This window comes from Xenopus tropicalis, chromosome 9 (assembly GCF_000004195.4).
Source record: "Xenopus tropicalis strain Nigerian chromosome 9, UCB_Xtro_10.0, whole genome shotgun sequence".
In the NCBI taxonomy this organism is placed as follows: Eukaryota; Metazoa; Chordata; class Amphibia; order Anura; family Pipidae; genus Xenopus; species Xenopus tropicalis.
In genome coordinates, this window is record NC_030685.2 from 21,012,210 (window position 1) to 21,039,853 (window position 27,644).

At 41.4% G+C, this 27,644-nt stretch overlaps 1 protein-coding gene across 1 annotated transcript; it reads left to right on the forward strand.

Moving 5' to 3' along the window:
- On the forward strand, positions 1-27,240 carry xpo6 (exportin 6). Its single transcript, XM_004918024.4, has 24 exons — positions 1-853; positions 2,549-2,639; positions 3,549-3,661; positions 6,644-6,841; positions 6,967-7,126; positions 9,691-9,768; positions 11,709-12,207; positions 12,498-12,624; positions 12,751-12,860; positions 14,174-14,282; positions 14,814-14,906; positions 17,356-17,425; positions 17,958-18,117; positions 19,324-19,416; positions 20,130-20,274; positions 20,384-20,530; positions 20,975-21,161; positions 21,308-21,463; positions 22,352-22,466; positions 23,297-23,468; positions 23,594-23,755; positions 24,481-24,579; positions 24,962-25,192; positions 26,604-27,240. Exons 1-24 carry the CDS (start codon positions 851-853, stop codon positions 26,703-26,705), a joined length of 3,420 nt encoding a protein of 1,139 aa, XP_004918081.2. The 5' UTR covers positions 1-850; the 3' UTR covers positions 26,706-27,240.
- Positions 27,241-27,644: the final 404 nt, after the last annotated feature.

Below are 27,644 nucleotides of genomic sequence, written 5' to 3' on the forward strand. Positions count from 1 at the left end.
GATTGGCTCCGGTCCCGGCCCGGTCTGGATGACTTCCGGCGAGACGGAGGCGTAGTGCAGTGACAGTGACTGAGAAAAGAAGCGAAAACGGAGGAAGCTACGAACGGACAAGCCCTCTGTTCACCCCCTACACTACCGGAAGCGGAAAAAGGCAGGAAACGTACCCTGAGGCATGGGTGGTGACTGACCCCTGACCCCCCCATCACATACCCAGGACCCGCAGGGTGTGGCCCCCCAACATTGACAGGGGCCCCGGGGATCCGAACACCTTTGTGCTGTCACGTGTTTCTCTGGACAGTCCTTATTTCTTTTTTTTTTCTTGAACTGTCGTCAGTAATACCTGCATCCATCTTTCCTGAGTTACAATTGTATCTGCATTTGCCCACATGTCCCACACGCCCATCTGTACTATGCCATCTTAGGGAAGGTGTGGCACCCTGCTCTGGGCTATCTAGGGGGTAGCCTCTGTTAGATGTGAGGGGCCAAGCTGGCTAATGGTCCAGTACTTGAGACATCCCTCTTATATATTGTATAGGGTTTATATAGTTATTGTGTGGTGCCTAATGCTTTAGAACCTGTTATTTTCCTATTATAGCACCTATTTTTCTATGTTTTTAAAGCTTATTTTTGTATACAATACATAAGTGGATGCTGCTAAAGTAAAGGGAGTTTAGTGGGTGCCTGAAGCCATTCTTGTATATTGGGCACTCCCTTGAATAAAGAAGAGGGGTGTCCCTTGTGCCATTAGCCATATTTTTAGGTAAGGGGTCACGGCAACCAACTTGCATGACATGAGTCTGAAGAACCATCGTGACGCAGAGTGACCGAAGCTCAAAAACCGCATCACAACATGGTGAGTTTGGGCTATGATGGTACAGAAATGGCTTCCTATGGGGTTATAGTTTAACAAGGGGGAGGCTGGTGAAGTTTAAACTCATGAATGCGTGTTATGTCTTGTCCCTATGTGTATGTACATTTGTGTATCTAGAGGCGCCCACAGTATGGGTTACCATCTCTGATGGAAGTACTAGTGGTTGTATTTATAGTTTATGTATGTGAGCGTATAGATTGGTAGGTGTGGGTTAGGTGTGCTGGGTTGAACTTGATGGACACTGGTCTTTTTTCAACCCTATGTAACTATGAAGTTATTCATCCTTTCTGTGAGATAAAAGGGTCGTTATTTTATTCCTTGGGATCCCATCACCGTTTGGATGATGGTTTGGTTACTGTGCTCTCAGTTGTAGTGCCTGGTTTCTCTGGCTGTCCTGTGGAGGTTGAGCTTCCTCTCCTTTCTCTCATGAGCATTTATTCCTGTGTTTTCAAAGCCTTTTCCTAAACAACACACACACAATTTTATAACATGTTACACATTCTTATTATAATTGGGACAGGAAAATATTGTGACGTGTATAACAATGCATTGAGCCTACTGACTGCATTTAATACATGTATTTAAGTTCAAAATTGCAAACACTTGTACATACCCCATACAGCTTCTATTCTAAGGTTGGTTATACGTTTGTGCGACCAATGTCTGGCCACCAGATATCTATCAGGCAGGTTAGAAAATTGGTGGTCAAATCTTGATGCAGTCTTCACCAGATGGTTCTCTCTATGGCCCCATTAAACTTTTGGGACAATTCATCCAGTCATCCATATTTGGGCCAATGTTTTGGTGGCCAGCAAGGGTAAAGATTTGCTTGTTTGTTGGCTTCGCCAGCCAAGCAAATCTTTTAACTTTTCAGTTAAAGAATTTGTGTGCACACAGTTTTCAGTCCGTCCAGATTTTTAATGGTGTTCACAAGACATCTGTGTGTAGGAAATGCGGAGCAGTGATTTTGGTGCACCCATCAGTACAAACAGTGACAGTAATTTTTGCACTTTTCTGCATGTGTGCCACCCTAAGCTATGATACATGTTGGCAGATAGGATGCCCACCTGTATGTATCTGATAGAAGCTTACTGTAACTAGAAAACCATTGCTCATTTTTGCATTATACAGGTATAGGACCCGTTATCCAGAATGTTTGAGACCAAGGGTATTCCGGATAAGTAGTCTTTCTGTAATTTGGATCTCCATACCTTAAGTGTACTAAAAAATCAATAAAACATTAATTAAACCCAATAGGATTGTTTTGCATCCAATAAGGATTATTTATATTTTAGTTGGGATTAAGTACAAGGTACTGTTTTATTATTACAGAGAAAAGGGAATCATTTAACCATTAAATAAACCCAATAGGGCTCTTCTGCCCCCAATAAGGGGTAATTATAACTTAGTTGGGATCAATTACAAGGTACTGTTTTATTACTATAGAGAAAAAGGAAATCAATTTTAAAATTCTGAATTATTTGATTAAAATGGAGTCTATGGGAGATGGGCTTTACATAATTCAGAGCTTGATAACGGGTTTCCAGATAAGGGGTCCCATACCTGTACTGCAATTTACTATCCAATACCTCTCTTCTGAAGTGTACCAGAATGTGTGTTCTGCTTTCTTTCTACTAAAAGCAATGAAATAATATAACCCAGATGTTGATCTTGCAGGCATCAGAGGAGGCCTCGTTGCGAGCCCTCGAAAGCTTGATGAGTGAGTTCTTTCACAATGGCACGTCAAACGAACGCAAGCGGGAAATAGGTAACTTGCTCTGTAATGATGCTTGCAGATGTAAGCCGGCAAACGTTTGCTCAGTAAAGGGAATGTAAACCCCAAAATAAAATAATGCATAGTGAAAGAAAATAGAATTCTTTGCAACTTTCAAATATAGAGTTATTACTAATAAGGGTATTTAAAAATGTTTAAATTTAATCTAAAAATTGCTATTGATTGAAATATGTTTCTGTCCCTTTGGCTCTGCTGGTCCTGTCTCTTGAGACAATGTAGCAGAAGTCAACCTTGTATGTTCTTCATGTAGTGATGTGCGGGTTGACCCACAGCTGCGTTTCTGGAACTGCTGCTTTCTGAGGCAGCAGCCCTGATGCCACCCCTCTCTCCCACTCTATGCCTACAACTTTAGAGTTGGAGCTAGTCCAGAGAGGGCTCATCGCTAGTTCTGAGAGCAATATTATAATATATTAAAAATGATATTTTGTCTCTTAAAGTTACCAGAGGTGGCCTTTTTTCCACCCCTGGTAACTGGTTGCTCCCTGCCACCTGAGGCAAGGTTCTCATATGCCTTATGGCAGGAGTGGCTCTGGTGGGCCAGGTTTTGGTTGAAATTTTCATGACGGGTTTGGTTTGGGTGAGGGTCCTCTGGTTCCAAGACAGGGAATCTTGCAGGACCATAGGTGACCAGACAAGTAGTATACATAGCAGGAAGATGTGGATATGGGTTGGGGGAATGTCTTACAATTGCAACATTTTTGCAGGTTAGGGCCCGGGGTGGGTCAAGTTTTTCCTCACCCATACATCACTGCTTCATATCATTTGTGATAGCTGGCTTCTGCTACGTTGTTTCAAAACCTAGAGAACAGAAAGCACAGACAGATACTGCTTTACAGATGTCACAAATGTTATATCTAACCTGTTTTCTCTTTTATTGTCCAGAGTCTCTGTTAAACAACTTTGCTCAGCAACTTGGAGCATGGAGGTTCTGCTTCTATTTCCTGTCCCAATCACACAATGACTACGTCCTGATGTACAGCCTGAGTGTGTTTGAGGTGAGAGGCTGGAACTGAATTGTAAGCTGAAATGTAGATATACTAAGCCCAAATTAGCCATGCAGTGTCATTAACTCTCAGGTATCCTTACTGATTTTTAAAGCCAGCATCGCTGCCTGAGTAGCGACTTAAAGTTATGTCTGTTGAGTTGGGCAAACTATAATACGTGTAGGCTTATTAAACACTGTTGCTCAATCATAATTTATTCAGATTTGCTACACTGCAATTTAATTGAGCTGATGTTAAAAAATGGGGTAAGCAATTAACATTGCTAAGCAAAATTGCTCTCCAGGGTTCCTGACCCAATGAATAACAAATAGCACATTATCCCCTATATATAATAAAAAGTATTAAGGTTGCCTAGGAGCAGTAACCCATAGCAACCAATTAGGTGTTTGCTTTAAAACAGGTGACCAGTAAATGCCACCTGCTGATTGGTTGCTACAGGTTACTGCTCCTTGGCAAACTCTATGACTTTTATTACATAACCCTGTTTTTATGTAAATCTCTTATCTGCTTGTCAGCAGCATCTCCTCTTTCCTCATGGTTTATTACAGTGTAATAATATCAGAAAGTCAAGTTGCACTCGTGCAAATATCCTCAGTCAGTTGCAAGTTAAACCCATTACTTAAAGGTACTTGCGTCAAAACGCACTCCCATATTGTTCTCAACTCTGTTCAGTCCTGAATCGATTGTAGTTGCACCTATTTAAGCACAGGAACCCTGGAGCTACTGCCACTTTCTGAACAAATGGTTGCTCCAGGTTTCCACAATACTATGCGTTGGTAAGCGCAGCTTCTTGCCTCACATTCTAAATCATTTGTAGTTGCACCTATTTGATGCAAAGTAACAGGGTTCCCTTTGTCCAAATTACGCTGGAATGACACTTGGTAAAAACATGGTAATTGCACTTTGCTCACTGCTGTTGTAAATGACCACTAAAATTTGCAGTTATCTCTGTTAGATAAGAGGAAGATTACTGATATAGTGCTGGTAAGCTTATTTCAGCCCATTTAGATGAATTAAAATGGTCACCATCACAAAACCAGCAAATGTTAATTTTTTTTGGCCTCAAACTGCATTTCAAACATTCTTACCAATGCTTTAGCTACATAGGTGGAAGTTTGTTAAAAAAAAAAAAAAAAAGCACTAGCAATTAATGATTCAGATGACACCTCAGAATAATGGTATTTAGGTTACTCTAATTAAGATGACTTCCAGATATGCTAGGTGAAACATACCATTTAGCTGTTATTAGGATGCTTGGTAAAATGTTACATATTGGCTAAGTACAGTTTTTTTTTTCTTAGGGAAAATGATTAAACATGTACCATTGGTCACTGGAAAGATCGTTTTCCCACTGATATTCAGGGCTGAATCTTCAGATATGGCAGTAGAAACAATAGGAATTCTACCTCCATCTGCTGATTCAGCCCTCAGCGGAGCCCGATCAAAATTTTTTAACCCGCCTGATCAATGAGACGACCCATATCTGCAGCCTTTGCGATATTGGTCGTCTCGCCAATCTGCCATACACGCGCCAAATATTGTACAAAACGAAGTTCCGTATGATACTATCGGTGTGTGCATGGCCAGCTTAAGTTAGTAAATTGGAATACTTCCTGTGTTATCCAATCAGCCTGATGCATGAAAATGAGCAGGGGATGTATTGAAACTGCCCATAATGCACTTCTAGAAAGCAAGGGAGTTGCCATATTTTCTTTAAGACATTTGGCCACAGAACAGCACTTTTCTCCATCTGGTCCTGCTTGTCAGTACAGGATAAGTTGGTTAGATGTTCCTCTGGAGGAATTTTATAACAAAGGAACTTCTTACTTTCTCTCCAAAATGGGGTAAGATGAGAACGAAAAGGAAAGAAGAATGATTTTGTCTTGCCTATGAAGAGAAGCAATTGAAACCAGTTGCACTGTGCTCACCGCATGGGCCTATGGGGATAGGAAATAGACTGAATGCTTCATATTCAGCACAACAGAGCCTTCAGTATCATGTGATTTCACATTTTTGCACAGTCAAATGTTTACTTAAATGCTGCTTATTGGACACAAATCTCAAAATGCAAATTAGGGGTTCTGATGGCACATAGGGCTTTTCTGGTGGTTTTCAGCCAGCAACGTGGCAATTCTGTCTGTCAGTCTCTGGTGTCAGGCAGATTAATTTCAAGTAAATGACAGACTGCATCGCCATGGCCTTCAGGGAATATGCCCCATGGGCCCTTACTTCATTATTTGTTATTTTTCAACAAAAGGCTAGTTGCCTCTGTTACCAGTTGACCTATGAACCTTCTGGTGATCACAGGTTTATCTGTATACTCCACAGCTAAACACACAGAGTATAAAGTCAAACAATAGAATCCCACACCCCACTGACATGTTGTTCGGTGACGGGATTTTTATCTGAAGTTACAGATTTATCCAAAACTTCAGTTTAGTGGCAGGCAAAAGTCGCTCCCCTTCCGGAGAATGCCTGGGACTTAGAATTACTGGGACCATACTTAAATAATTGGATGAGTTTATCTTCAACATGTTTGTATTCTGTTATATTTATGTATCTGTTAATGGAGTAGGCAAGGTAAGGAGCAAATGTCCACAGTAACGCTCAACCGGAACTAGTGAATGTTGGTATGGAAGCTTTGCTTTCGAATCACACACTTTTACAGGATCTGGTCTGTGGCATTCCTGTTTGCATCAGCAGTTCTGTAACCTCAGAGGAATGCAGCCTCTGCTTATACAATGTGGATGAGGGAGGGTATTGTCTGGAGACAATGAAAAATGGGCATCGGTCTGTCAAGCTGGGATTCTGCATTTTATTATATTGTTTCTACTTTCAACTTTGTGTAACAGTAGGAACTGGAAGTGTTTGTTCAATATGATAAATGCATCGGCATTTGTATGTAAATGCAGTTCTTTTGATTGGGATGTGTATGTTACATTTTTTTTTTCTTTTTAACTTCGGCTTTTGTAGAACCTGATCAACAAAATGTGGCTAGGTGTCCCATCACAGGAGAAGATGGAAATCCGCAGTTCCCTACCTAAGCTTTTGCTGAGTCAGCACAAGACCCTTCCTAGCTTTATCTGCAACAAGCTGTGCAAGGTCATTGTGGATATGGGAAGGCAGGACTGGCCAATGTTCTACCATGACTTCTTCACCAACATCCTACAGGTAGGGAAGCTTAGCGCTTGCTGAAGAAATTCACTTTGTTCCAGGGTTGAAACTTATGTGAATGGGACTTGGCAAGTAATAGCCTACGCCTTGCCTATTTTCATTATTTTATTTTAATTATGCAGCTAATCCAGACCCCGAGTACAACACCCTTGGGATTGATCATGCTGAAAACCGCCTCAGAGGAGCTGGCCTGCCCACGAGAAGACCTTAGTGTGGCCAGAAAGGAGGAGCTCCGCAAGTTGCTGTTGGAGCAGGTGCCAACTGTTTTGGGCTTGCTGACAGGTAAGGCTTCTTGTGGTGGTCTTTTTCACCAAATTTTTTGTGCACACATTTTGAACTGGTGTGCGCATTTTTAAAAAATGTGCTCAGGTCAGAATAAATACAAAATTTTGTGTGTGCTGGCCTCAATTTGTGTGTGATCGCAAAGCTTAGAGGGAACATTGTCTGGTGGGCAACACGATGTGGCATAGAGGAAACGGAAACCTGGGATTGTAGAAATGACAGGATCAACAAAATAGGACTTTTATTGTCATTCCACTGATTCTACAGTACACGCTACATAAAGAGTTGCACCCTGATTGACTGTTTTTGCTGATGGCTGTTTTTTGTTTTTTTTTTAAACTAAGACATCAGCTTTTGTCCTTCCTTCAGAAAGGCTCATTTTGGACCCCCCCCCCTCTTGACCCAGAATATCAGTTAGTGCTTACACATCATGAACAGCCAAAGAGACAGTCATTGTCATTGGAAGCCTCTTTTATTCTTAAGCAAATGCTTAGGGAGCCTTACTGGTTAGCTTAGGTTAGTCAACTACTCGTCATTGTAACGAGAAGGAATACATAGGTTCCTGACTATCATCTATCCATATGCGATACTTAGAGGGAAAGGGACAGGTTCATGGCGTAGCCCTTCTCCGTTAATGTATAGAACAATTAAAGGTATATTGATGGGTAGTTGCGCCCTTCCCAATTAGTATACTTAACATTTTACCTTCTCATCTTCAATGTGGCTGTCCTAAATAACCAGCCTTGTATGTATGTATGTGTGTGTGTGTTTGTATATATACATGAGCCATGAATATCCTGTAAATTATCTCCTTAGAAATAATATTGTGATATCATTAGTTATTATTGTAGCTTAGGGATATAATTTCTGTCACATGACTCACTGAAACTTTTGTTAATTAATCACCCCCTGTTGTATAATATCAGGAAATTAGAAATCACCTCTGAGTTCCAGGACCTGTATAAAAGCTCTCAGCCTTCGGCCTTGTGCTTTTATAACGTCATGGAACTCCTCGGTGACTTATAATATGCTTATATTTTACAATATTACAAAAATATCCTTATTTTATATATAATGTGATTCTATTCAGGCACGCCTGTTCATGCTTTATCCTGGCATAGAATCAAACTCCTGCTGTGACTCATTCAGTATGTACCACTAACCTTGGCCTCATGTGCTTAATCATTGTGCCTGTACCACTCGCATACATATATATATATATATATGATGACTCATGCTGTTTGTGCTAGTCTCCTTGCCTTCAGTCTGGAAAAAGGAGCATCTATGGTTACTCTTTATGTATGCAGCTCTTACCTTGCCTTCTCTAAGGGCAACATACATCTGCAGTTATGCATTCTATGCATTCTCCCTTACTATTTGTTTGGGCAGGGTGAATCTCTGACTCACTGTGGGCTTTCTGTAGTTGCGTTACCCATCCTGCTGCATTATTAACTGGGCAGATTTGCTGCTTTGATCAGAGAGTGGTCTATTGAAACTGCCACTCAAGGTGCCTGTACACGGTAAGTCTGAGACTTGCCAGACTTACTGATAAAATCATTTTATGTATGGCCACCTTGGGCGATACTATGTTCATAAGACATAGTGCATTAAGGTTTCTGTAGTTTCTTCTTTTTAATGAATGTGACCAGCAGAGGTCGGGGTTTCACTAAGGCCTGTAAAAGAAGTAGTTATAGGGGTAATTTAGCACTAAACTAAACTAAAGCTGCACTTAACGCAGCTTAATCCTTCCTGTTCCAAATCCAGTGTAGTTGAATCCATTAACAAAGGAATCCTCGAACTACCACCGCCTCAGCGAGCCCGAGAACTACTGCCTGCTGCGAAGGCGGTGGTAGTTTGAGGATTCCTTTGTTAATGGATTCAACTACACTGGATTTAAGTGCCCTGTGCAAGGGCGTGTATAGAATCATGGACACAGGTCACTCTACTGCCAAGCCCCAGAAATTATGCCAACCAGTCATTTGGAAAACTTTTGGTGCAATTTTGTTAATTGTGACACATCAGACGCAGTTGCTTAAAGCAAAATACCCCCTTGCAACTGCTACAATGCTGGAATTTCTGAGGGGAAAGAAGCTGCATTTTGGGTAAAAAAAAAAAAAAAAAATGGCAGTTGCTCTTGAATTTGCTCTTTGGTCCATGCACTAGCAGTCCTAAAATACCTTTTATACTAGAGTTATCTTTAGAACCGTCACTAAATATTCTAAATATATGTTTAAAATAAGTATATAATATTCTCTGTGCAGAATAGTAGAATAATCCTATGCCTGGTTATGCAGGCATAGGATTTAATTGCCAATTGATACCAACAGTAATGGTGGCAACCTCATTCCTATGCCTCTGGGAACATAAATTGCACAATGAGTTAATTGCATAGTTGACAATTTAAATAATTAAAGATTCAGCTATATCGAGTGGTTTTTTTTTTTTCCTTTTGTTGGGTTGTTAGAGTGTTGTACAGCACTGTGGAAAAATGTTTTTGCTTTATAAATACAGTCCGCTGTAATAATGTTTATATGCTCTGATCAGAATAGTTTTATCCCCCACAGGAGTCTTAGAAAGCATTTGGGATAAGCACAGCATCACAGCTGCAACGCCCCCTCCATCACCCACAGCCTCGGATACTGGTAAATATGCCTTTGACCTTTTGATTTATTGATTCATTCTGGAATTTTCTTAATTTTTCCACTGGGTCCACTACATAACTGGGGAGTTTATGGGCCATATCTTTGTGTTTATTCTGGCAGCTCTCACACACGTTGTAGTACGCGCTTTTTATTTATTGAATATGAGGAAATGTTTTTGTTTCATCCGAGGAAGAGATGTTACTTGAGTAACCCACCAGGCCTAGTTATTAGCTGAAAGGGTTGCATAGATATAATATAGGATAAAATCATTATATTGATTCTTCATTCTGTAGCACATGCATCAGTAAGATTTGAATGAATGCTATGGGAGGTCATTATGTGTTTCATTATTTGATAAATGAGTGCTAAGCTGCCTGATTGATCAACCAGAGCATGTAATGGGGAAATGACTGACGTATTCTTTCAATATCACGACCTACGTGGCGTCCCATCTGCCTCTTCCTGTGACGCTAGTAGACTCACAGCGTGAGACATTTCTCATAAGATCTGAAGTCTGTGTGTGCTGGTGTTGCATGTTTCCTTCCTGTTCAGTGTATCTTTCACACTACAGGGGCCTACCCTGCATTGGACTGATGTAGAGTATTATATTATATATAAAAACATGCATCACTTCATCTGTCATAATCTCATCACACTGTATGTTTGTGTGGGAAAGCCAAGCCTCTTTGGGTGCTAGTATAGGTTGCTTAGACCTACTTCTGTATTTTTTTGTTAGAGCATTTATTTACCCACTAAACACAGCACTCCCAATAAAACACCCAGTTATTTTGAGTTATACTGTTTTTCTCAGAATTCTTAGCCAAAAAATATATGATGTCCTCCTCTTGAAGTATCTCTTATCCTCTAGAGTGGGGGACCCCAACCGTTTTTTAATCAGTGATCCACAAATTTTAAAAGTAGGGGGAGTAACACAAGCATGGGAAAAGATCACAGGGAAAAACAGAGTTGTGATTGGCTATTAGATAGCACTATGTGGACAGACACCCTGCAGACTGCTCTCCTTGGGAGTGTGCAAGGTCATCAAAAATTTGCCTCCAAGCCAGGAATTATATAAAAAAAAAAAAAAAAAAAAAAAGGCCACTGGTTGGGGGGGTCACTGCACTAGAATAATAAGGATAAGCTGAGAGGTTGTAGGGAGAGTTTGCTACAAGGAGCAGTTTTGTGGCCTACATATATATCCACCCTTTGTTGTATCTGCACCCAAAGCCACTGTGTGAGCCTGGGTGCAGTCAGCAACAGGAACTGCTTGTGATGCTGTCTTACTTTATAAATGTTATTACAGTTTTTTTTATGTCTTATATGTTTGAGTTCTCCATCCTGCAATCATTTTAAGATATATAGGATATTATAAATGCTGTTTTTTAGCAGGCTGGAGGATACAGTTTCTTAATGACACATTTCCACCAGTGACAGGTATATGGCAATGTCTGACAAACATTGAGCTTATAGCATCTCAATCCAACCCACCAGCTCAGCATTACTCCAGAATGTGATGCTCTGAGCAGCTTTACAGCAGGGTATGCTGCAGAACCTCTTCTGAAGTACATATGTAAACAGTACTCCATTGATGGTGCTTTAGGGTAAAGACACACGGAGCTACTAGTAGCAGCTACTTGTCACCGCTACAAAAATAGACAATGCTGATCATTTACTGATAATTGTCTGTGTTTTAGCAGAGACAATTCTCAGTATTGCCTATGACAGGGTATTTTTCTGCCGTTTAGTAGCTGCTACTAAGTAGCTCTGTGTGTCTTCACCCTTACTCCCCTTTAAGGAATTTTTAAAAGTCTGTTAAAAGTTGAGGGGAAAATTTAAGTAAATACTATATAGATACAAAATATATAATGGGCTTATTTACTTAAATAAGATCATTTTTCCATTTTTTGATTGTCATTGTTTCTCTGCTCTTTCACATTTAGATGACCTCCTGAGCAACCTGATTCACACTCCCAACCTGACTAAGCAACTGAGCCAGCCTCCACCGAGCTTAGAGGCAGAAAGTGAACGTGTCTGTGCCCTGGCCCTTGAGTGCCTCTCCCACCTTTTCAGCTGGATCCCCCTTTCTGCCAGCATCACCCCGACCCTTCTCACAACAATTTTCCACTTTGCACGCTTGGGCTGCGACGCTCGCTCCCGTCACACCTCCAGTATTACCACCAACACAACTTGCGTTGTCAACGGTGGAAGCAGTAGTCCCCCTTTGTCCTCTGCGGCACACAGCTCTCAGCGGGATCGGGGCAGGCTAGGCGTCCTGGCCATGTCTTGCATCAATGAACTCATGTGCAAGAACTGTGTTCCTCTGGAATTCCAGGAGTACCTCTTAAGGGTCTGCCAGCAAACTTTCTATCTCCTGCAGAGGATTACAAGGGAGACAAATGCTCACAGTGTACGGACTCGACTGGAGGAGCTGGACGAGAGGTGAGGCCATGTACTGAATTTCGTAGGAGATGGAGCCACAACGTTTGGACAACTTGGAGATAATAATGGAAAAGTTGTTTTTTGGTTTATGAGCTGAGCCTCTAGCTTTTTAAGGCTGTTGCTGGAAGGATAACTGCTTATGCCAGCTAAGTCTTCTATGCCAACCATAGGAGTGACCTTTCACAGCTTAGACCATTGTCCCTCCAGCATGTCTTTATATTGCTGACATTCACCTCCCCGGTTTTGTATTTTTTTTATTTTCTGATCTTCTTTTTCTTCCACTGTTGCAGCTACGTGGAAAAGTTCACTGACTTCTTACGGCTCTTTGTCAGTGTCCACTTAAGGAGGATAGAATCCAATGCCCAGTTTCCTGTGGTTGAATTTCTGGCACTTCTTTTTAAGTATACATTTCATCAGGTACCTGGCTTAGTCATATGTTTTATATGTGATTTCTGAGTGCTGTTATACTGAGCAACTACATGTGACCTACATGGTCACTTATTTTAATGCTGCCTGTTTTTTCTTAATATTTTTCCTGTTTAGCCCACACACGAGGGTTATCTGTCCTGTCTGGATATCTGGGCCCTGTTTCTGGACTACCTAACAAACAAAATAAGAAACCGGCTTGAAGACAGAGAGGCCATTATTGGCAGGTGAAGAAAAGCTTGGCAGTGTGGCATGATCTGTAATTTAGTCTGGGTTTATTATTTTAAATACACAGCATTACGTACAAACCTGGATTATACAGGATTTTAGTGATTCGCTTGTTTTAAAAGGGCTGTTTCTTGACAAATTTTCTTTTAATTCACCTTTATGTTAACTTTTAGTATTTTATGTGATAGTGGGCATTATAGACAGAGTTTATTCTTTTTTCCCTTTCCCCTGAAGCAGCGTAGGTTTTTTTTGTTTTTTTTTTTCCTTCACAGTGAGGGCAGTGAGGTTGGGGAATGCCCTTCCTAGTGATGTTGGAATGACAGATTCTGTTAATGCCTATAATGTATGTGAGTGGATAGATGGGTCAGTATGGGTCTGTATGTGAGTGGATAGATGGGTCAGTGTGGGTCTGTATGTGAGTGGATAGATAGGTCAGTATGGGTCTGTATGTGAGTGTATAGATAGGTCAGTATGGGTCTGTATGTGAGTGGATAGATGGGTCAGTATGGGTCCGTATGTGAGTGGATAGATGGGTCAGTATGGGTCTGTATGTGAGTGGATAGATGGGTCAGTATGGCTCCGTATGTGAGTGGATAGATGGGTCAATATGGCTCTGTATGTGAGTGGATAGATGGGTCAGTATAGGTTTGTGTATGCTGGGTTTGCTTGGAAGGGTTGAACTTGATGGACTTTTGTCCTTTTTCAACCCAGCTTAACTGTGTAACTATAGAATATCCTATTCCTAGAAACTTTGCAATTAGTGTTCATTATTTTTATTATTTTTGAATTATTTAACTTCCTCTCCTGCCTTTTTCTAGTTTTTAAATAAGGGTCACTGACCCTGGCAGCCAAAAACTATTGCTTTGTGAGGCTACTAATTTAATGTTATCGTTTCTAAAAAACTAAATTACTAAAAAAATTCAAAAAATGGAAGATAAATTGCAGATTATCTCAATATCAATGTCTACGGCATACTAAAAGTTCTTATAGGTGAACTACCCCTTTTGTAGGGGATTCCACCTACTGCAAAAGACAGCCAATATGGTAGGACTTTGCAAACTAAACATTTTCTCAGAATAAAGCTTAAATGTATAAATGGCTCCATATAATATTTGTTAATGGAGACCTTAATTAAGCAACCAAAAGGTGGTGGAGAGGGGGCAAGAGTTATAGAAAATGTTCATGTGAGAGGGCAGTTTCATGCCATTGGCCACCTTGTTGTTGTCCCTATTTTAAGTTGATACCAGACAGACAGTTTCTGTGCATTTTGCCATTTCAGACAATGGCTAATTAATGTTTTGGCTTTGTCTAGGTACGAGGACGCACTAGTTTTGCTTCTGACAGAGGTGCTGAACCGAATCCAGTTCCGATACAACCAAACACAGCTAGAGGAGCTGGATGATGAGACTCTGGATGACGATGTAAGTTGGGACTGTATGGCTGAATAGCAGTCAATATAAGCCTAATGCCTATGACCTTGTATGAGTGTTATGACTGATTCTACCAGCATCATAGAGGCCATTTAATGGTCTTTAAGTGGGTTGTTCTACCCAGTATGTAATAGGGCATAGTCTTGCATGTACATGGTGGCCTGTTAGGAACCATGTTGAAATGTGACTGCATCTTTTACATTCTTACATTCATCCAGAGGTAATCCACTCACCATTATATTATATTATGGTGTTGGGAAAGTTGTACATGCAAGCTGAAAAGGGGAGTTGTGGGATTACACTGACTTGTTACATTATGCCTGCTCTAGGCACCATAAATGCATAGCAGCAGTTCTGGAAGCCAAACCGCTTTATTCCTTGCCTTTGTGCAGGAACAGGGGTGCTTTGTTAATTTAAGGCGTTTAAGAGCCCATTGATCTTATGTGTTTCTCGGCTTTCTGTAATGGTAGCATGAAAACCTGCACATATAGCTGCTAACACGATTGATTGTTTGTCCCACAGCAGCAGACAGAGTGGCAGAGATACCTGCGGCACAGTCTGGAAGTAGTGGCCAAGATCATGGAGCTGCTTCCTACTCATGCCTTCTCCACGCTGGTAATTGGTTTCACTAAATTCTATTTACTCTTATGCTTAGGGTGGGGTTGGGCTTATCTATATGTTGGCATTCTGCATGAAACCCCTTATCCAGAAAGTTCCAAATTACAGGAAGGCCATCTCCCATAGACTCCATTTTAAGAAAATAATTCACGTTTTTAAAAATGTTTTCCTTTTTCTCTGTAATAATAAAACCGTACCTTGTACTTGATCCCAACTAAGATATAATTACCCCTTATTGGGGGCAGAACAGCCCTATTGGGTTTATTTCATGGTTAAATGATTCCCTTTTCTCTGTAATAATAAAACAGTACCTTGTACTTGATCCCAACTAAGATATAATTACCCCTTATTGGGGGCAGAACAGCCCTATTGGGTTTATTCAATGGTTAAATGATTCCCTTTTCTCTGTAATAATAAAACAGTACCTTGTACTTGATCCCAACTAAGATATAATTACCCCTTATTGGGGGCAGAACAGCCCTATTGGGTTTATTCAATGGTTAAATGATTCCCTTTTCTCTGTAATAATAAAACAGTACCTGTACTTGAACCCAACTAAGATATAATTACCCCTTATTGGGGGCAGAACAGCCCTATTGGGTTTATTTCATGGTTAAATGATTCCCTTTTCTCTGTAATAATAAAACAGTACCTTGTACTTGATCCCAACTAAGATATAATTAATCCTTATCGGTGGCAAAACAATTCTATTGGGTTTCTTTAATGTTGACATTTTTTTTAACTGACTTAAAGGAACAGTAACACCAAAAGATAAAAGTGTATAAAAGTAATTACGACGTAATGTACTAAAGTGCATTACAGATGAAGTATGGAGATCCAAATTGCAGAAAAGACCTCTTATCCAGAAAACCCCAGGTCCCAAGCATTCTGGATGACGGGTCCCATACCTATACTTGCATTTTTTTTTTTTTTTCTTCTTCGGGTCCACTAAAAACCCAAAATATAATTTTTTGCCGAATAATTCTTCAAAAAGAAACTTTGCAATATACATTTATTACAAATTTGTAACAGTTTTTGTGTTATTTGTATATATAATTGCTATTAGAAGTAGTGTTTGGCTGTCCTTTTCTATTCCCTGCCCTATTGGCTCTGGCATTTGAAACAATGTAACACAAGGCAGCCGACTGACAGACCTGACTTGCTGGAGGAGACTGACCTTTGCAACATTGTTTAAAAAGTAACAACCATGAGTTCAGCAAATGCTGCTTTTAATAGCAATTACATTTACAAATAACTTTTTAAAGCACTAAAAAATTATATTTATATTATATATAAAAAATATTTTTGGGGTTGACAATGTCCTTTTAAGAACCACTTCTTTAAGCCCATTGTGCTGGCCATTGTCTGACCGAACTGACAACTCTGCAAATCTAATTGCCCCTTCCAAATCAGAGCACAGTTGTCCTTCATTTTGTTGCTTTTGATAGATGGCCATGAACTTGTAAATATTTTGATATTGCTCACCGCTGGTTTGAAAACAACTGACAGTTGCTCAGACTCATGGCTGCCCCGCTCTGCCATTTAGTCCATTAAAATTTCCAATGCAGTGTTCAAGAAGAAAAGCCTTGAAGTGATACAGTCATCAAAATAAAATGTTCCTTGTCTCTGTAAACAGTATGTACTGGTGGTCAAGAATTCAGATTCTGATATCTGTTCAAGCAAGATATGTATTAGTTTATTGTGCTGTTTGCTTTTTTTTTTTTTAACCATAGAGTTTTTATTGAGAGACAGATTACAGAAAAGGTTTTGTTTTAAGTCACAAACAGTAGTTATTGGTGGTTTTCATTTTAGTATTACATACTATACATCTGTGTTTCACTATTTTTTTTTTTTTTTGCTTTAATAATGCTAACTTTAGCCAATAAATTATACTGTTTGTTTTCTACTTGGAAAATAAGTGGCAGCAGCAGTTCTTTATTCGTCTCTCCTGCATGCTTTGTGGCAAATGCAGGATTTTTTTTTCTTTTTTTAAAACATCCATACCTGTTACAAAGGCATTTAAAAGTCCTAGATGTCAATCATATTTTGCTCCCCCACCCCATGCCTGTGGCACAGCAATCCCTTTCACTTTCATTTCTGCACTTCCTAGATGTCACTGACCTCCTCACATCCTCGTGGTCTATTACTGCATAGCCTGCGCATGTGATCAGGTTCTTTCTGGCTCATACTTTTAACTGTAAACATCTAATGTGGCAATATATTTGATCACCTTTGAACATGGGGGGTAATTGTACAGTAGCATTATCTTCTCATAAGCTTCTGGTTGTGTCTAAATATCTGTGACTTAGCTTACTGCAAGGGTTCAGCTTCTCTGGGATACCCTGTTGGCCTCAAGAGCATTGTGCTTTCACACCGCTGACCACTGGAGAAAATGCTGGTAACCATTACTATACCATGTTGTCAATTCTGTTTTTTTTCCCAACAGTTTTCAGCGCTGCAGGAAAACCTTGATGTGTACCTGGGACTCCAGCGGTGTTTAGTAACAAATGGAAATGGTATGTATAGCCTTCCTGCTTACACACAAACAGTGTGTCCTTTTTAACAAAGTAAAGGCCGGCAGCAAGCCCAGACTAGTATTCTGTGGATTCTGGCAAATGCCAGAGGGGCTGCTGTAAGATGCCATAGACAGTCACTATTTATTGGGCTGGTGGGGTCTGTTTGGACCTCTGTGTACTTGAAATACCAGGGTCCAGTCCAGACCTGGCCGTCAGACTGATGTGTGGGCTGAAACCAAACCTGTGAACTGGGCGTGTTCGGGTTAGCATCTACACATCCTTTTTGGGTTGTGGGCAGGTTCAGAAATATGCCATTCTGCCCATTTCACCTGCTACCTTACTATGCCCCACTTCATCCTCTATACAGGTTTGTGTCTGCACTGCCCTTCACCCTCTATTGTCATCAGAGATGGTCAGGTCCAGTTGGGTGGGGGTTGGAAGGAGGTTTTTTTGTCGACCTGCACATCACTACCACTGATGTATTCAATGTTATTAAAATAGTGTCACCCTCTCCTTGGCTCTCTCCTTACAGATCAGCGACTAAATGTTACAGCAGAAAATGACTGCCGGCGGTTACACTGCTCTCTTCGGGACCTTAGCTCCCTTCTGCAGGCTGTGGGCAGGCTTGCCGAGTACTTCATCGGAGATGTGTTTGGGGCCCGGTTTAATGATGCACTTACAGTTGTTGAGAGGTGAATAATACTCTTCGATATTATTTATAGTAGTACTATTACTCCTGGCTATTCTTCTGTTACCATGCAAAGTCAAAAACTTCTTATGATGTTATTTTGCTATGTGTAAGTCTTAACATCGGCATGTTTCCCTGTTGTGATGGGAATAATTGAGAAATTTACAATGCATGGCTAAATTGTGTACAATACAATTCTGCCTTTGATTTATGCAAAGCAGGTTTGCTACATCCTCCTGTATTTATTTATGGGGCAAAAAAAACTAACATTTGCGACCTCCTTATAGACAATACTATCTGTCTTACTTTTCTTTCCCATCCTTGCATTTATAGGGTAGAAAACCTTAAAGCAATCTCCATTGATGTAAGGCTGCACAAGAAAGCAGATAGTGATATTCTATTGAAGTCTTTGGTGAATACTTCCATTAGGACATGTGATATAGCACATCCTTGTCTAACTGGCGTATCTTTTGATTGGGAAATAAATCTATCACATGTAAATTGCCCTAGCAGTTCTTCCCTGTACCTCACTCTACCTTTGTAGAATGGTAATAAGAAAAGCTTTTGAACATGTTAAAGTTGAAATTACAGTTCACTCCATTGCCTTATCTCTTATTAGGTGAAATGGAAAAGCAAAAACCCTTTTGTTTAGAATTCCATGGCTATATATAAATTGTAGCTAGAGTTGCCAGCCAAGACAGCATGATGAAAAAACTGCTTACTTTAACCTACCTGCTGTAGCTCATAAAATCCATGGTACTGGCTGTCAAGTACCTTTCTCCCAGCACTATAGATCTGTGTTTTTGGGTTGCTCTTTGATCAATACTTTGGGGCTGAAGGATAAACACATTTAGAATACTGAGGGACACAGAGGTTGTTTATTGGAAAAGCATCTGAAGACTGATTTATTGGGGTCCGCATTACCTTTTACCCCTTTGAGACACCCTTCTGTTGTTTTTCCAGTAAGGCCTTACCTGTGGGAGACATATCTTGCTTCCTATAGGCAGTGGACAATGTTGCCTCCTCTTTCATGGGATCCTGCATGTATCTCTTTCATGCTTCAGTTTCTCTTGTTCCGCCATAGGAAATAGTGCTCTCTGGATTGATCCCGGCATAAAGAGTACAAAGGCTCTAGATGCATGCCATTAATATCTGGCTTCTACAATGCAAAGCATACTTTCTTAATTTCTTTTGTGTCCTCTTGTTCCAGGTTGGTTGAAGTCACTTTATATGGCTCTCAGATTAAACTGTACAACATGGAGACTGCTGTGCCATCCGTGCTGAAACCAGACCTCATTGATGTGTAAGTATCCATAAGCTTGTGGCATCAACCACTGGTGTCGAAGAATAATGTTGATCATGGGAATTCATCTGATTATTCCATTAGCCTAATAACTGCATAATTAACTTTGGGTTAATGTTTTATGAAGTATTTTAGACCTTCAGTACTTTTTGGGCCCATGGCTAGAGTTCAGTAGAGAAGGCATGTCCAACTAGTGGCACTCCTGCTATTACTGAATTAAAGCATGCTGGACAATGTTCACCTATGCTATCACCCTAAAGTTGCTTCCCCCACTAGAGGTGCAGGCTAATAGAGCCCACACTCCAGTTGGGGGGAAACAATATAGAGTTTTGTTTATTTTTGTTTTTTAAAATAACCCCCTACATTGTGAGGCTGCCCAGATCGGGAGGGAGCTAATGGTTCGGGCAGCCATTTTGTGGCTCTCGCAAGTGCAACAACTAATTATGTCCATGTGTGTGACATAGGTGGGTGAGTCGCAACCACCTCTCCTACGTCACACCCATGCACATAATGAGTAAGTGGGGGGTCTTCCTCATTATGAGCGAGACCACTAAAAAACATGGCCGCCAGCACTTGGAGCTCCCTCCCGATGCGGGTAGCCTGGCACAAAAAAAAAACTATTGTTTTCTCAGCCAGAGTGTGGGCTCTATTTCAGTTAAAACTCTCCTGCATTGTGCTTTTGGATTTTAACTCTTGTTCCTTGCTTCTGTCAGACATGCCCAGTCCTTGGCAGCATTGCAAGCCTACTCCCATTGGTTGGCTCGTTACTACAGTGAGGTGCAGAGGCAGAACCCTGAGCAGTTCATCTCGATCATCTCCACTGCTATGGAAGCTTTGCCTCCCCTTATCAGCAGCAAGGTGGGAAATCGCTTAAGTTTTGCGGGTTCTAATTGTCTGGATATAAATTTCTGCCTGCCTGGGATATCCAGGGTAGTATATAATACCATTCATTGCTTTCTCCCACAAGGTACAAGAGAAGTTGCTGCTGTCAGCGTGTCATCTGCTAGTCTCAGTAGCCACAACCGTGCGGCCCGTGTTCCTTATTAACATTCCAGCTGTCCAGAAGGTGTTCAGCCGTGTCACAGACAGCTCGGCACAGAGGCTCCCGGAAGAGGTAAGAGAAGGAAGGGTATAGTGTGAAGAGAGGCAATACAGGCAGAAAAAGGGGGTCTGTAGGCAGCCTCATTAATTTACTTTAATAGGAACAGGTATTTGTTTGTTCATTATTTTATTTTATTTTTTAATACAAGCCAAATGCAGCCCCTTGGGGCAACCAGATTGCATGGGGTTATGATTGCTAACAGGCTGTAGGATCTCTGCCTTCACTGGGTTTATAAAGCAGAATATAAATAGTCTGGTATGGCTGTCATCCAGCTCCATTTATTCCTTTACTTTAGGGCATTGCAGTGTCTTTCTCACTTGACAATATGGCATGGTTAACACAGGCCTAAGCTTGGGTCCCGGGATTTTATTATTGAGTTGCAGCATAAATACTAGGCCTGGTGACAATCTCAGAGCTGTGAAAAAGTTTTTTTGTATGCTTTCCCCCCCTCCATAGGCTCAGGTACTGCTTTGTCGTGCTCTTTCGAATGTCTTGTTGCTGCCATGGCCGAATGTCCCTGAAGGGGAGCAGCAGTGGGGGGAACGCTCCAGCCATCACGCCAATCTGTTGAATGCCCTGACCAGAGATTACAGGCTGCTCAAGGGTAGCTCTCCCCCGCAGAGAAAGGGGCAGCTGGAGGCCAGTAAGTACCTTTATACTGAATATTCTGCTTACTGCACTCACTCCACCCCAGGATTTTCTTATTTCTTATCGCATTTTTATTTGTGCATTCCTTCAGTCCCGCAGACCATCTTACCAGTTTACTCTCTCCCTCTCTCACTTTTATAGCAAAACGTGTTATCTGTCAGACCCTCGGGGTCCTTCGGGACATTGTGGAAAATATCTCTGGAGAGGGCACCAAGTCGCGGCAGATCTGTTACCAGTCTCTGCAGGAGTCTGCTCAGCTGTCTCTTGCCCTCTTCCCTGCCTACATCCACCAGTCAGGTAAGCACAGGTTCTTTGTTGCTATAATAGTACCTGGACTGCCAACCTGGAAGCTCTGGCAAATGCTGCTGCTGTAAACTGACATAGTATAGTGCTTTATATTGAGCCTATGTGTGGGTTTTTTTTGAGTCCAGAGTCCGTAGTGAGGCGAATGGGTAAATAAAATCCCAGCTCAGCTAGTTGGCATTAGCCAACACCTGGGCACTTGGCCTGTTCTGTTCAATGCCAACATGCCCAGTTTCAGCAGCCATTTCTTTCAAGGGCCTTGGTAACTCTCACAGGTTAAAAGCATGGCTGCTGTGTGTAATAATCATTGCTCAGCTTCTATGGTGACAATGGAATATAAATGTCCAAACTCAAATTTTGCTCTTAATAAGCCCAGTAGTGTGTCATTTTGACCAGCCACACTAGTGACCATACTGCACTTAATCTTGTCATTCAGCTTATGGACCAAATTATGCCATACTTAAAGGGGAACATCACTTTGTTCTATGAAATGAAAGGAATTTTTTGTTAATTGCCCGCAATTCTAGTTTTGATTCTTGAAACAGCATACAAAATCCAGCTGATTTCAAGTCCTTTGAAGAAGCTTGCAAGCCATTGTGGGAACTGGAGCCTTGGCCAGAGTAAGCTTCTACTACATTGTGTCAGCATTCAGAACCAGCTGTGCAGAAAGGAAGAAACAGATCATTTTTTAAATTGCAATTACATTTACAAATGTTAAAACACAGGGATAGAATGATAGCTCCTCCTCCTGGAAGACAGGGTTACTACAGCCATTGTAAAAAATGGTAAATAAACACAGCACGCTTTTGTGGAAACATTAGGTTAATTAAATTCTGTTCTATTGTTATATGATCATTCTAACAGTGATGACTGTTTCCCTAGATGTGACAGAAGAAATGCTCAGCTTTTTCCTGGCCCTGTTCCAAGGCTTAAGGGTACAGATGGGGGCGCCTTTCACTGAGCAGGTTATCCAGACCTTTCTCAACATGTTCACCAGGTAATTGTAAGAATTAAAGGGGCATCATCACCAACATGTCACATTTGTATTTGAAGGCCAGTCCTATATGGCTCCTGTCTCATGGATCGTCAGTTCTATCTGCTGCCCATTTAGCCTTTAGTCTGGCCCATGTTTCACAATATTTCCCACCAGGCTATGTGCTCTATATGCAGTTTGATCAAACTGTGGTGCAATGACGGCATTATTGGCCAGAATGGAAAATGAGGCGATGCATTACCCTCCCTTTTCTGCATACATGAAGTCATTAGCAGATCCAGAAGTACATTAGCCCACACCAGTGTGTCTGACTTTGCACTAAAGGGGCCTATTGCAGGAATGATTATAATTTAAAGTAGTCCATTGAGGAATCATGGAACACCTGCTTTATTTCAGATAGTGATTTTTGGATGCTTTGGTCTTCACAATTTTTAGTGGGTGGCTGAAATGCTACCCCCCCCCCCCCCCCCACCCATCCTTTGTCTACTATGGCAATTGCCTGGAAACACACGTGGAAGCATTTGCTATATGATTGGCATTTGACAAATGCAGTGACCACCTTCATTTTGCCATTGACAGTTTGGGGCAAATATACAACACAATACACAGAACTGCTGATTTAGTTTTTTTCTGTCCCCCTATCCTCACCCCTAAAAGTTATAGTGCATTCCGTCCCAGCGTAGTGGTGAGATGATTGTGGCCCAGTGAGGATTTTGTATTGTAAAGTTTTGAGTTGTAAAAGCATAAGAAGATGTTGTGTTTTTTTTATATGACATTGTAACTTCCACACACACCTTTGTATAACACCTTGGGCTTGTTTCCTTGCTCTGCAGGGAGCAGCTGGCAGAAAGCATCCTACAGGAGGGCAGTGCTGGCTGCCATGTGGTGGAGAAGTTTCTGAAGATCCTGCAAGTGGTAGTGCAAGAACCTGGTCAGGCTTTCAAACCTTTCCTACCCAGCATCCTGTCACTATGCATGGAGCAGCTTTACCCCATCATTGCAGAGGTAATGTCCCATCTGCTGTTTGTAGCCAACGCTGATACTCCCATGTCTAATATTAATGGCTTTACTGTTCTACCCTTATGTGTCTTTCATATTCTTCCTGATGCTAGTTGTGTCTTTACTTGCAGCGTCCCTCTCCTGATGTGAAGGCTGAACTGTTTGAGCTGCTATTTCAGCTTTTGCATCACAACTGGAGGTATTTCTATCGCTCTTCGGTTCTGGCAAGTGTGCAGCGTGATGGAAGTGACGAGCCAATGGAGAACCAAGCCCAGTTTGTTGTGGTCATGCAAGTGAGTTCAGAGCCATTGGGACTTTTTTGGTTAGACTATTAGGATACAGTACGTACAAGAGGCCTTACTGGGACAGACAATGCAGTGTAAAAGAAGTTGAAAGGGATTGTTTGAAATTAACTTTTAGTATGACATGGACATGCATGTTCTAAGACAATCTGCAATTGGTTTCCATATTTTATTCTTAATTTTTTTTTTTTAGTTATTTAGCTATTTGTTCAGAAGGTCTTCAGTTTGGAATTTCAGCAGCTATGTGGCTGCTGGGGTCTTGTTTACCTTGGCAACCAGTCAGTGGTTTGATGAGACACTGGAATATGTGATGGAGAGGTAATGAATAGAAAGGAATAAAAATAGGTTTTGGCTGCTGGGGTCAGTGACCCCCATTAGAAAGCTGTTGAAAGATACAGAAGAGAAATGCTAGGAGATGTAGAAGAGTTGCTAGGAAAAGGACATTCTATAACATACTAAAGGGTAACTTAAAGGTGAGCCACCCCTTTAAAACTGTGCAGAACTGTGCTTGGTACATAGGAATAGCTATGGTGGTTATTGATGGTCCTTACAGGACTTTAGGTGCAATGTGACTTTAGGACCGGCTGTTCAGGCATTTAATCTTGGAATAGACAAAACATTGAGATGGTACCTAAAGTCAAGGGGGCTTGTGTTTCAGAGGAGGTGGGGATAATATATACTGTGCCTTACTGATTGTCACTAATTCTTCTCCTCAGGCCTTTGGTCAGTCATTTCTTCAGCCAGACATACACATATTCAGGCAAAATCTCAGCTACCTGGAAACCCTCAACAGCAAACATAAACTGTACCATAAGGTAAGACCCATAATAACCTGATTGTTACACAAGATGTCAGTCTGTAAGCCTAGGTCTGTAAAATTGTACAGTATCATAACCAACGGATCTGGATCTTGGTCAAAATGTTAACAATGGTCCCAAACAGCCCCCACCAACCCAATAAATAGTAACTGTGTATGGCATCTTACAGCAGCCCCTCTGGCATTTGCCAGAACCCACAGATTGCCAGTCAGGGCCTAGTCAGAGTGATAGTGAGATGCTGGGTAATTAATTTTCATGAGCTTGTGAGCTTATGGTCTAGTCTACAGGATATATTCTTTCTCACAGTTTGCAACTCCACAAATCCCCTGTTCTCCTTTTGTGCTCTAATTCTCCATCCTTTCCTTAATTATTTTTTTAGAAACTGTTCCAGACTGTGATGCTGCCTCAGTTCGTCAGTGTTTTGCTGCAGGTTCTAATCCACAAGTCCCATGACCTCCTGCAGGAAGAGATTGGCATTGCCGTCTATAACATGGCATCGGTGGATTTTAGCACTTTCTTCTCTGCTTTCCTGCCAGAGTTTCTTACAGGCTGCCAAGGCCTGGACACCAGCCAAAAAGGCGTCCTCGCTCGCAACTTCAAAATGGAACGGGTGAGATGAACGTTTTATCATAGCATGCTTTATAGAGAGAGCTTTGAAATCCAAGCCTTAATAATGTACTCAAATCTTAGAATGTATTATGATGGCAGCTATGGCTTTGTATGGAGATTACTGAACCCTTTCTGCTACATTTAAGATGTAATAGCAGTGCCAAGCCCTTCAGAATCCCCTGGGCCGTCTTGGTGCACAAGCTGACTCTAGGGGAGACCCACCAGTCCTGATGCTATCCTAGAGGGCTTGCTAATTTTTACATTTCTCTCCAAATACAGCCATTTCCATACAAACAATATAGTAAATCTTCTGTTGAAAGGGAAGAGTTGTCTTCTGCTTTCTTTGAAGAGTTGAGTGTGCCCATCTAAAGTAGTAACCCAAGCTGCCCAGCCTTTTCAAGGCTTTTCTTTACATTGGCATCACCTCTAGCTTTTCTGTAGACCCAAGGACGGAGTATTTTCTTTCTAAAATATGTGAGGCAGCTTAGAGTTCTATGGTGCTTTCTTAGAACTTGACATGAGAAATCTGGAAATGAAGTTTGTCCTAGTGCAACTTGAATTGTCTTTTCCTTATGGGCAAGATCAGCCCACATCCCAAGCGGATGTTTGCAGATGGTAAGTACCTGCTTAACTAGAGAGAACTGTTTGTCTCCTTCAGACTAACTACTGGCTTAGGGATATTGGGAAGTTAGATTCACAAGGGATCAGGGGCCCTGGTCATTTTCTACTACCGTATATACTCGAGTATAAGCCGATCCGAATATAAGCAGAGGTACCTAATTTTACCTAAGAAAACTGGAAAAACTTAACTTGAGTATAAGCCTAGGGTGGGAAATGCAGCAGCTACTGCTAAGTTTCAATAATCAAGATAAATACCAGTAAAATTACATTAATTGAGGCATCAGTGGGGTATATGTTTTTAAATATTTATTTAAAAGAAAAACCGTAAACTAGCTCTGTAAGTGAAGAAGAGGGTCAACAAAAACAATGAGTACTATTCCACGCTCATTGCACATTGGCAAACTGGCAGCAGACCTGGTCCCGGAGGACATGTAAGGGGAAATAAGTATTGCGACTGGGAGTGGGCTAGGGCGCTGGAGGGTCTGGTTGCAGGGGGCCTAATTTGCACACAAAGGACAGAGGGTGCTGAAGGGAGTCTGGAGGGACCCATGGCACCCGACTCGAGTATAAGCAGAGGGTGACTTTTTCAGCACATTTTGGGTGCTGAAAAACTAGGCTTATACTCTAGTATATACAGTAATTTAATTAATTATTCCAAGTAGGGGTTGGTCAGCTCCATACAGAGCCATATGCTTTCTCTATAGATGTTTGTGCAAACAGGTCTTCTCTTTGTAAGGTGAACCTCCCCTTCCATTTCTCTCCTGACCCTTCTCTTCTCTCACCGTATGCAGGACCTGCCTTCGTTTACTCAGAGTGTCCACCGTTTAGTCAATGACCTCCGATACTACAGACTCTGCAACGACAGTCTCCCTCCTGGAACTGTAAAGCTGTGACCTCCCTCGCCCCTCGTTTTCCTGCCAATGGACAGACTTTATCCATCACGCTCTTCTCTCTCCACATTGATAGTCTTAACTCACCACTATACAGCTGTGAAACCCCCCCCTCACTCGCACCGATTTTATTGTAAGCGCGGGCAGTTTTAGTGCATCGTTGGACTTCAGTGCCTCTTTCTTGGCTCCCCCCGCTCTACCCCTAGGCTGCCAAATGGATCTCGTTCCTATGCCAGCTGAGGGTTAGGAAGGCTTCCATTTTTTGTTCTTTGAATATATATATATTTTTTAATTCATGCAAACGCTTCAACAAACCTTCAATATCATTCCCAGTTGTAGTGGAGAAGAAGGGTGGGGTCTGTATGTGACCCAAGTATGGACACTCGCGTGTCTTCGGCTTCTGGATTTTAACTGGCTGTACAGGCCAATTGCCACACACGGACGATATTATGTATTGTTTTATATTTTTTGTGTTTTTATCATTCCATTGTGAATCCGCGACATCTTTTCGCGAATAAAAAACCTTGCTTTGTTTAGAGCTGTGCTTGCCATATCATGCATCAGCCCCACCATGGGCAGTTAGTGGACCATCCAGATGTTGCCGAATATAAGCACTCCTCCAGGGCCTGCTAGATGTACATGCTTGTATTACTCGTTGTCCATCCTGACTTCATTGTGGGACTGGCTGGGAAATAATGGGGTGTTGCCAAATTGGCCCAGTTCTAATGCTCAGAGTGCACTGGATCTAGAGCAAGATATGTTTATAATTATGATGTTATTAAGTAAGAGGGGCACATAGACCAAATATAAAGGTAAACTTAAACCCAACATCATAATTATAAACATATCTTGCTGTAGATCCTGGAGAAGTTCCACTGCATCAGTGGTTAATGTCATGTGGGGCACTTGGCTGCCTCTGCCATCAGCCATCTACCTGCCACC

What these genes read in the sequence shown, in the direction of transcription:
- xpo6 (XM_004918024.4), top strand. An exon ending in TGTTTTGGGCTTGCTGACAG is followed by an intron (nt 7,127 to 9,690) that starts GTAAGGCTTCTT and finishes TATCCCCCACAG; the next exon opens with GAGTCTTAGAAAGCATTTGG. An exon ending in CTGGAGGAGCTGGACGAGAG is followed by an intron (nt 12,208 to 12,497) that starts GTGAGGCCATGT and finishes CCACTGTTGCAG; the next exon opens with CTACGTGGAAAAGTTCACTG.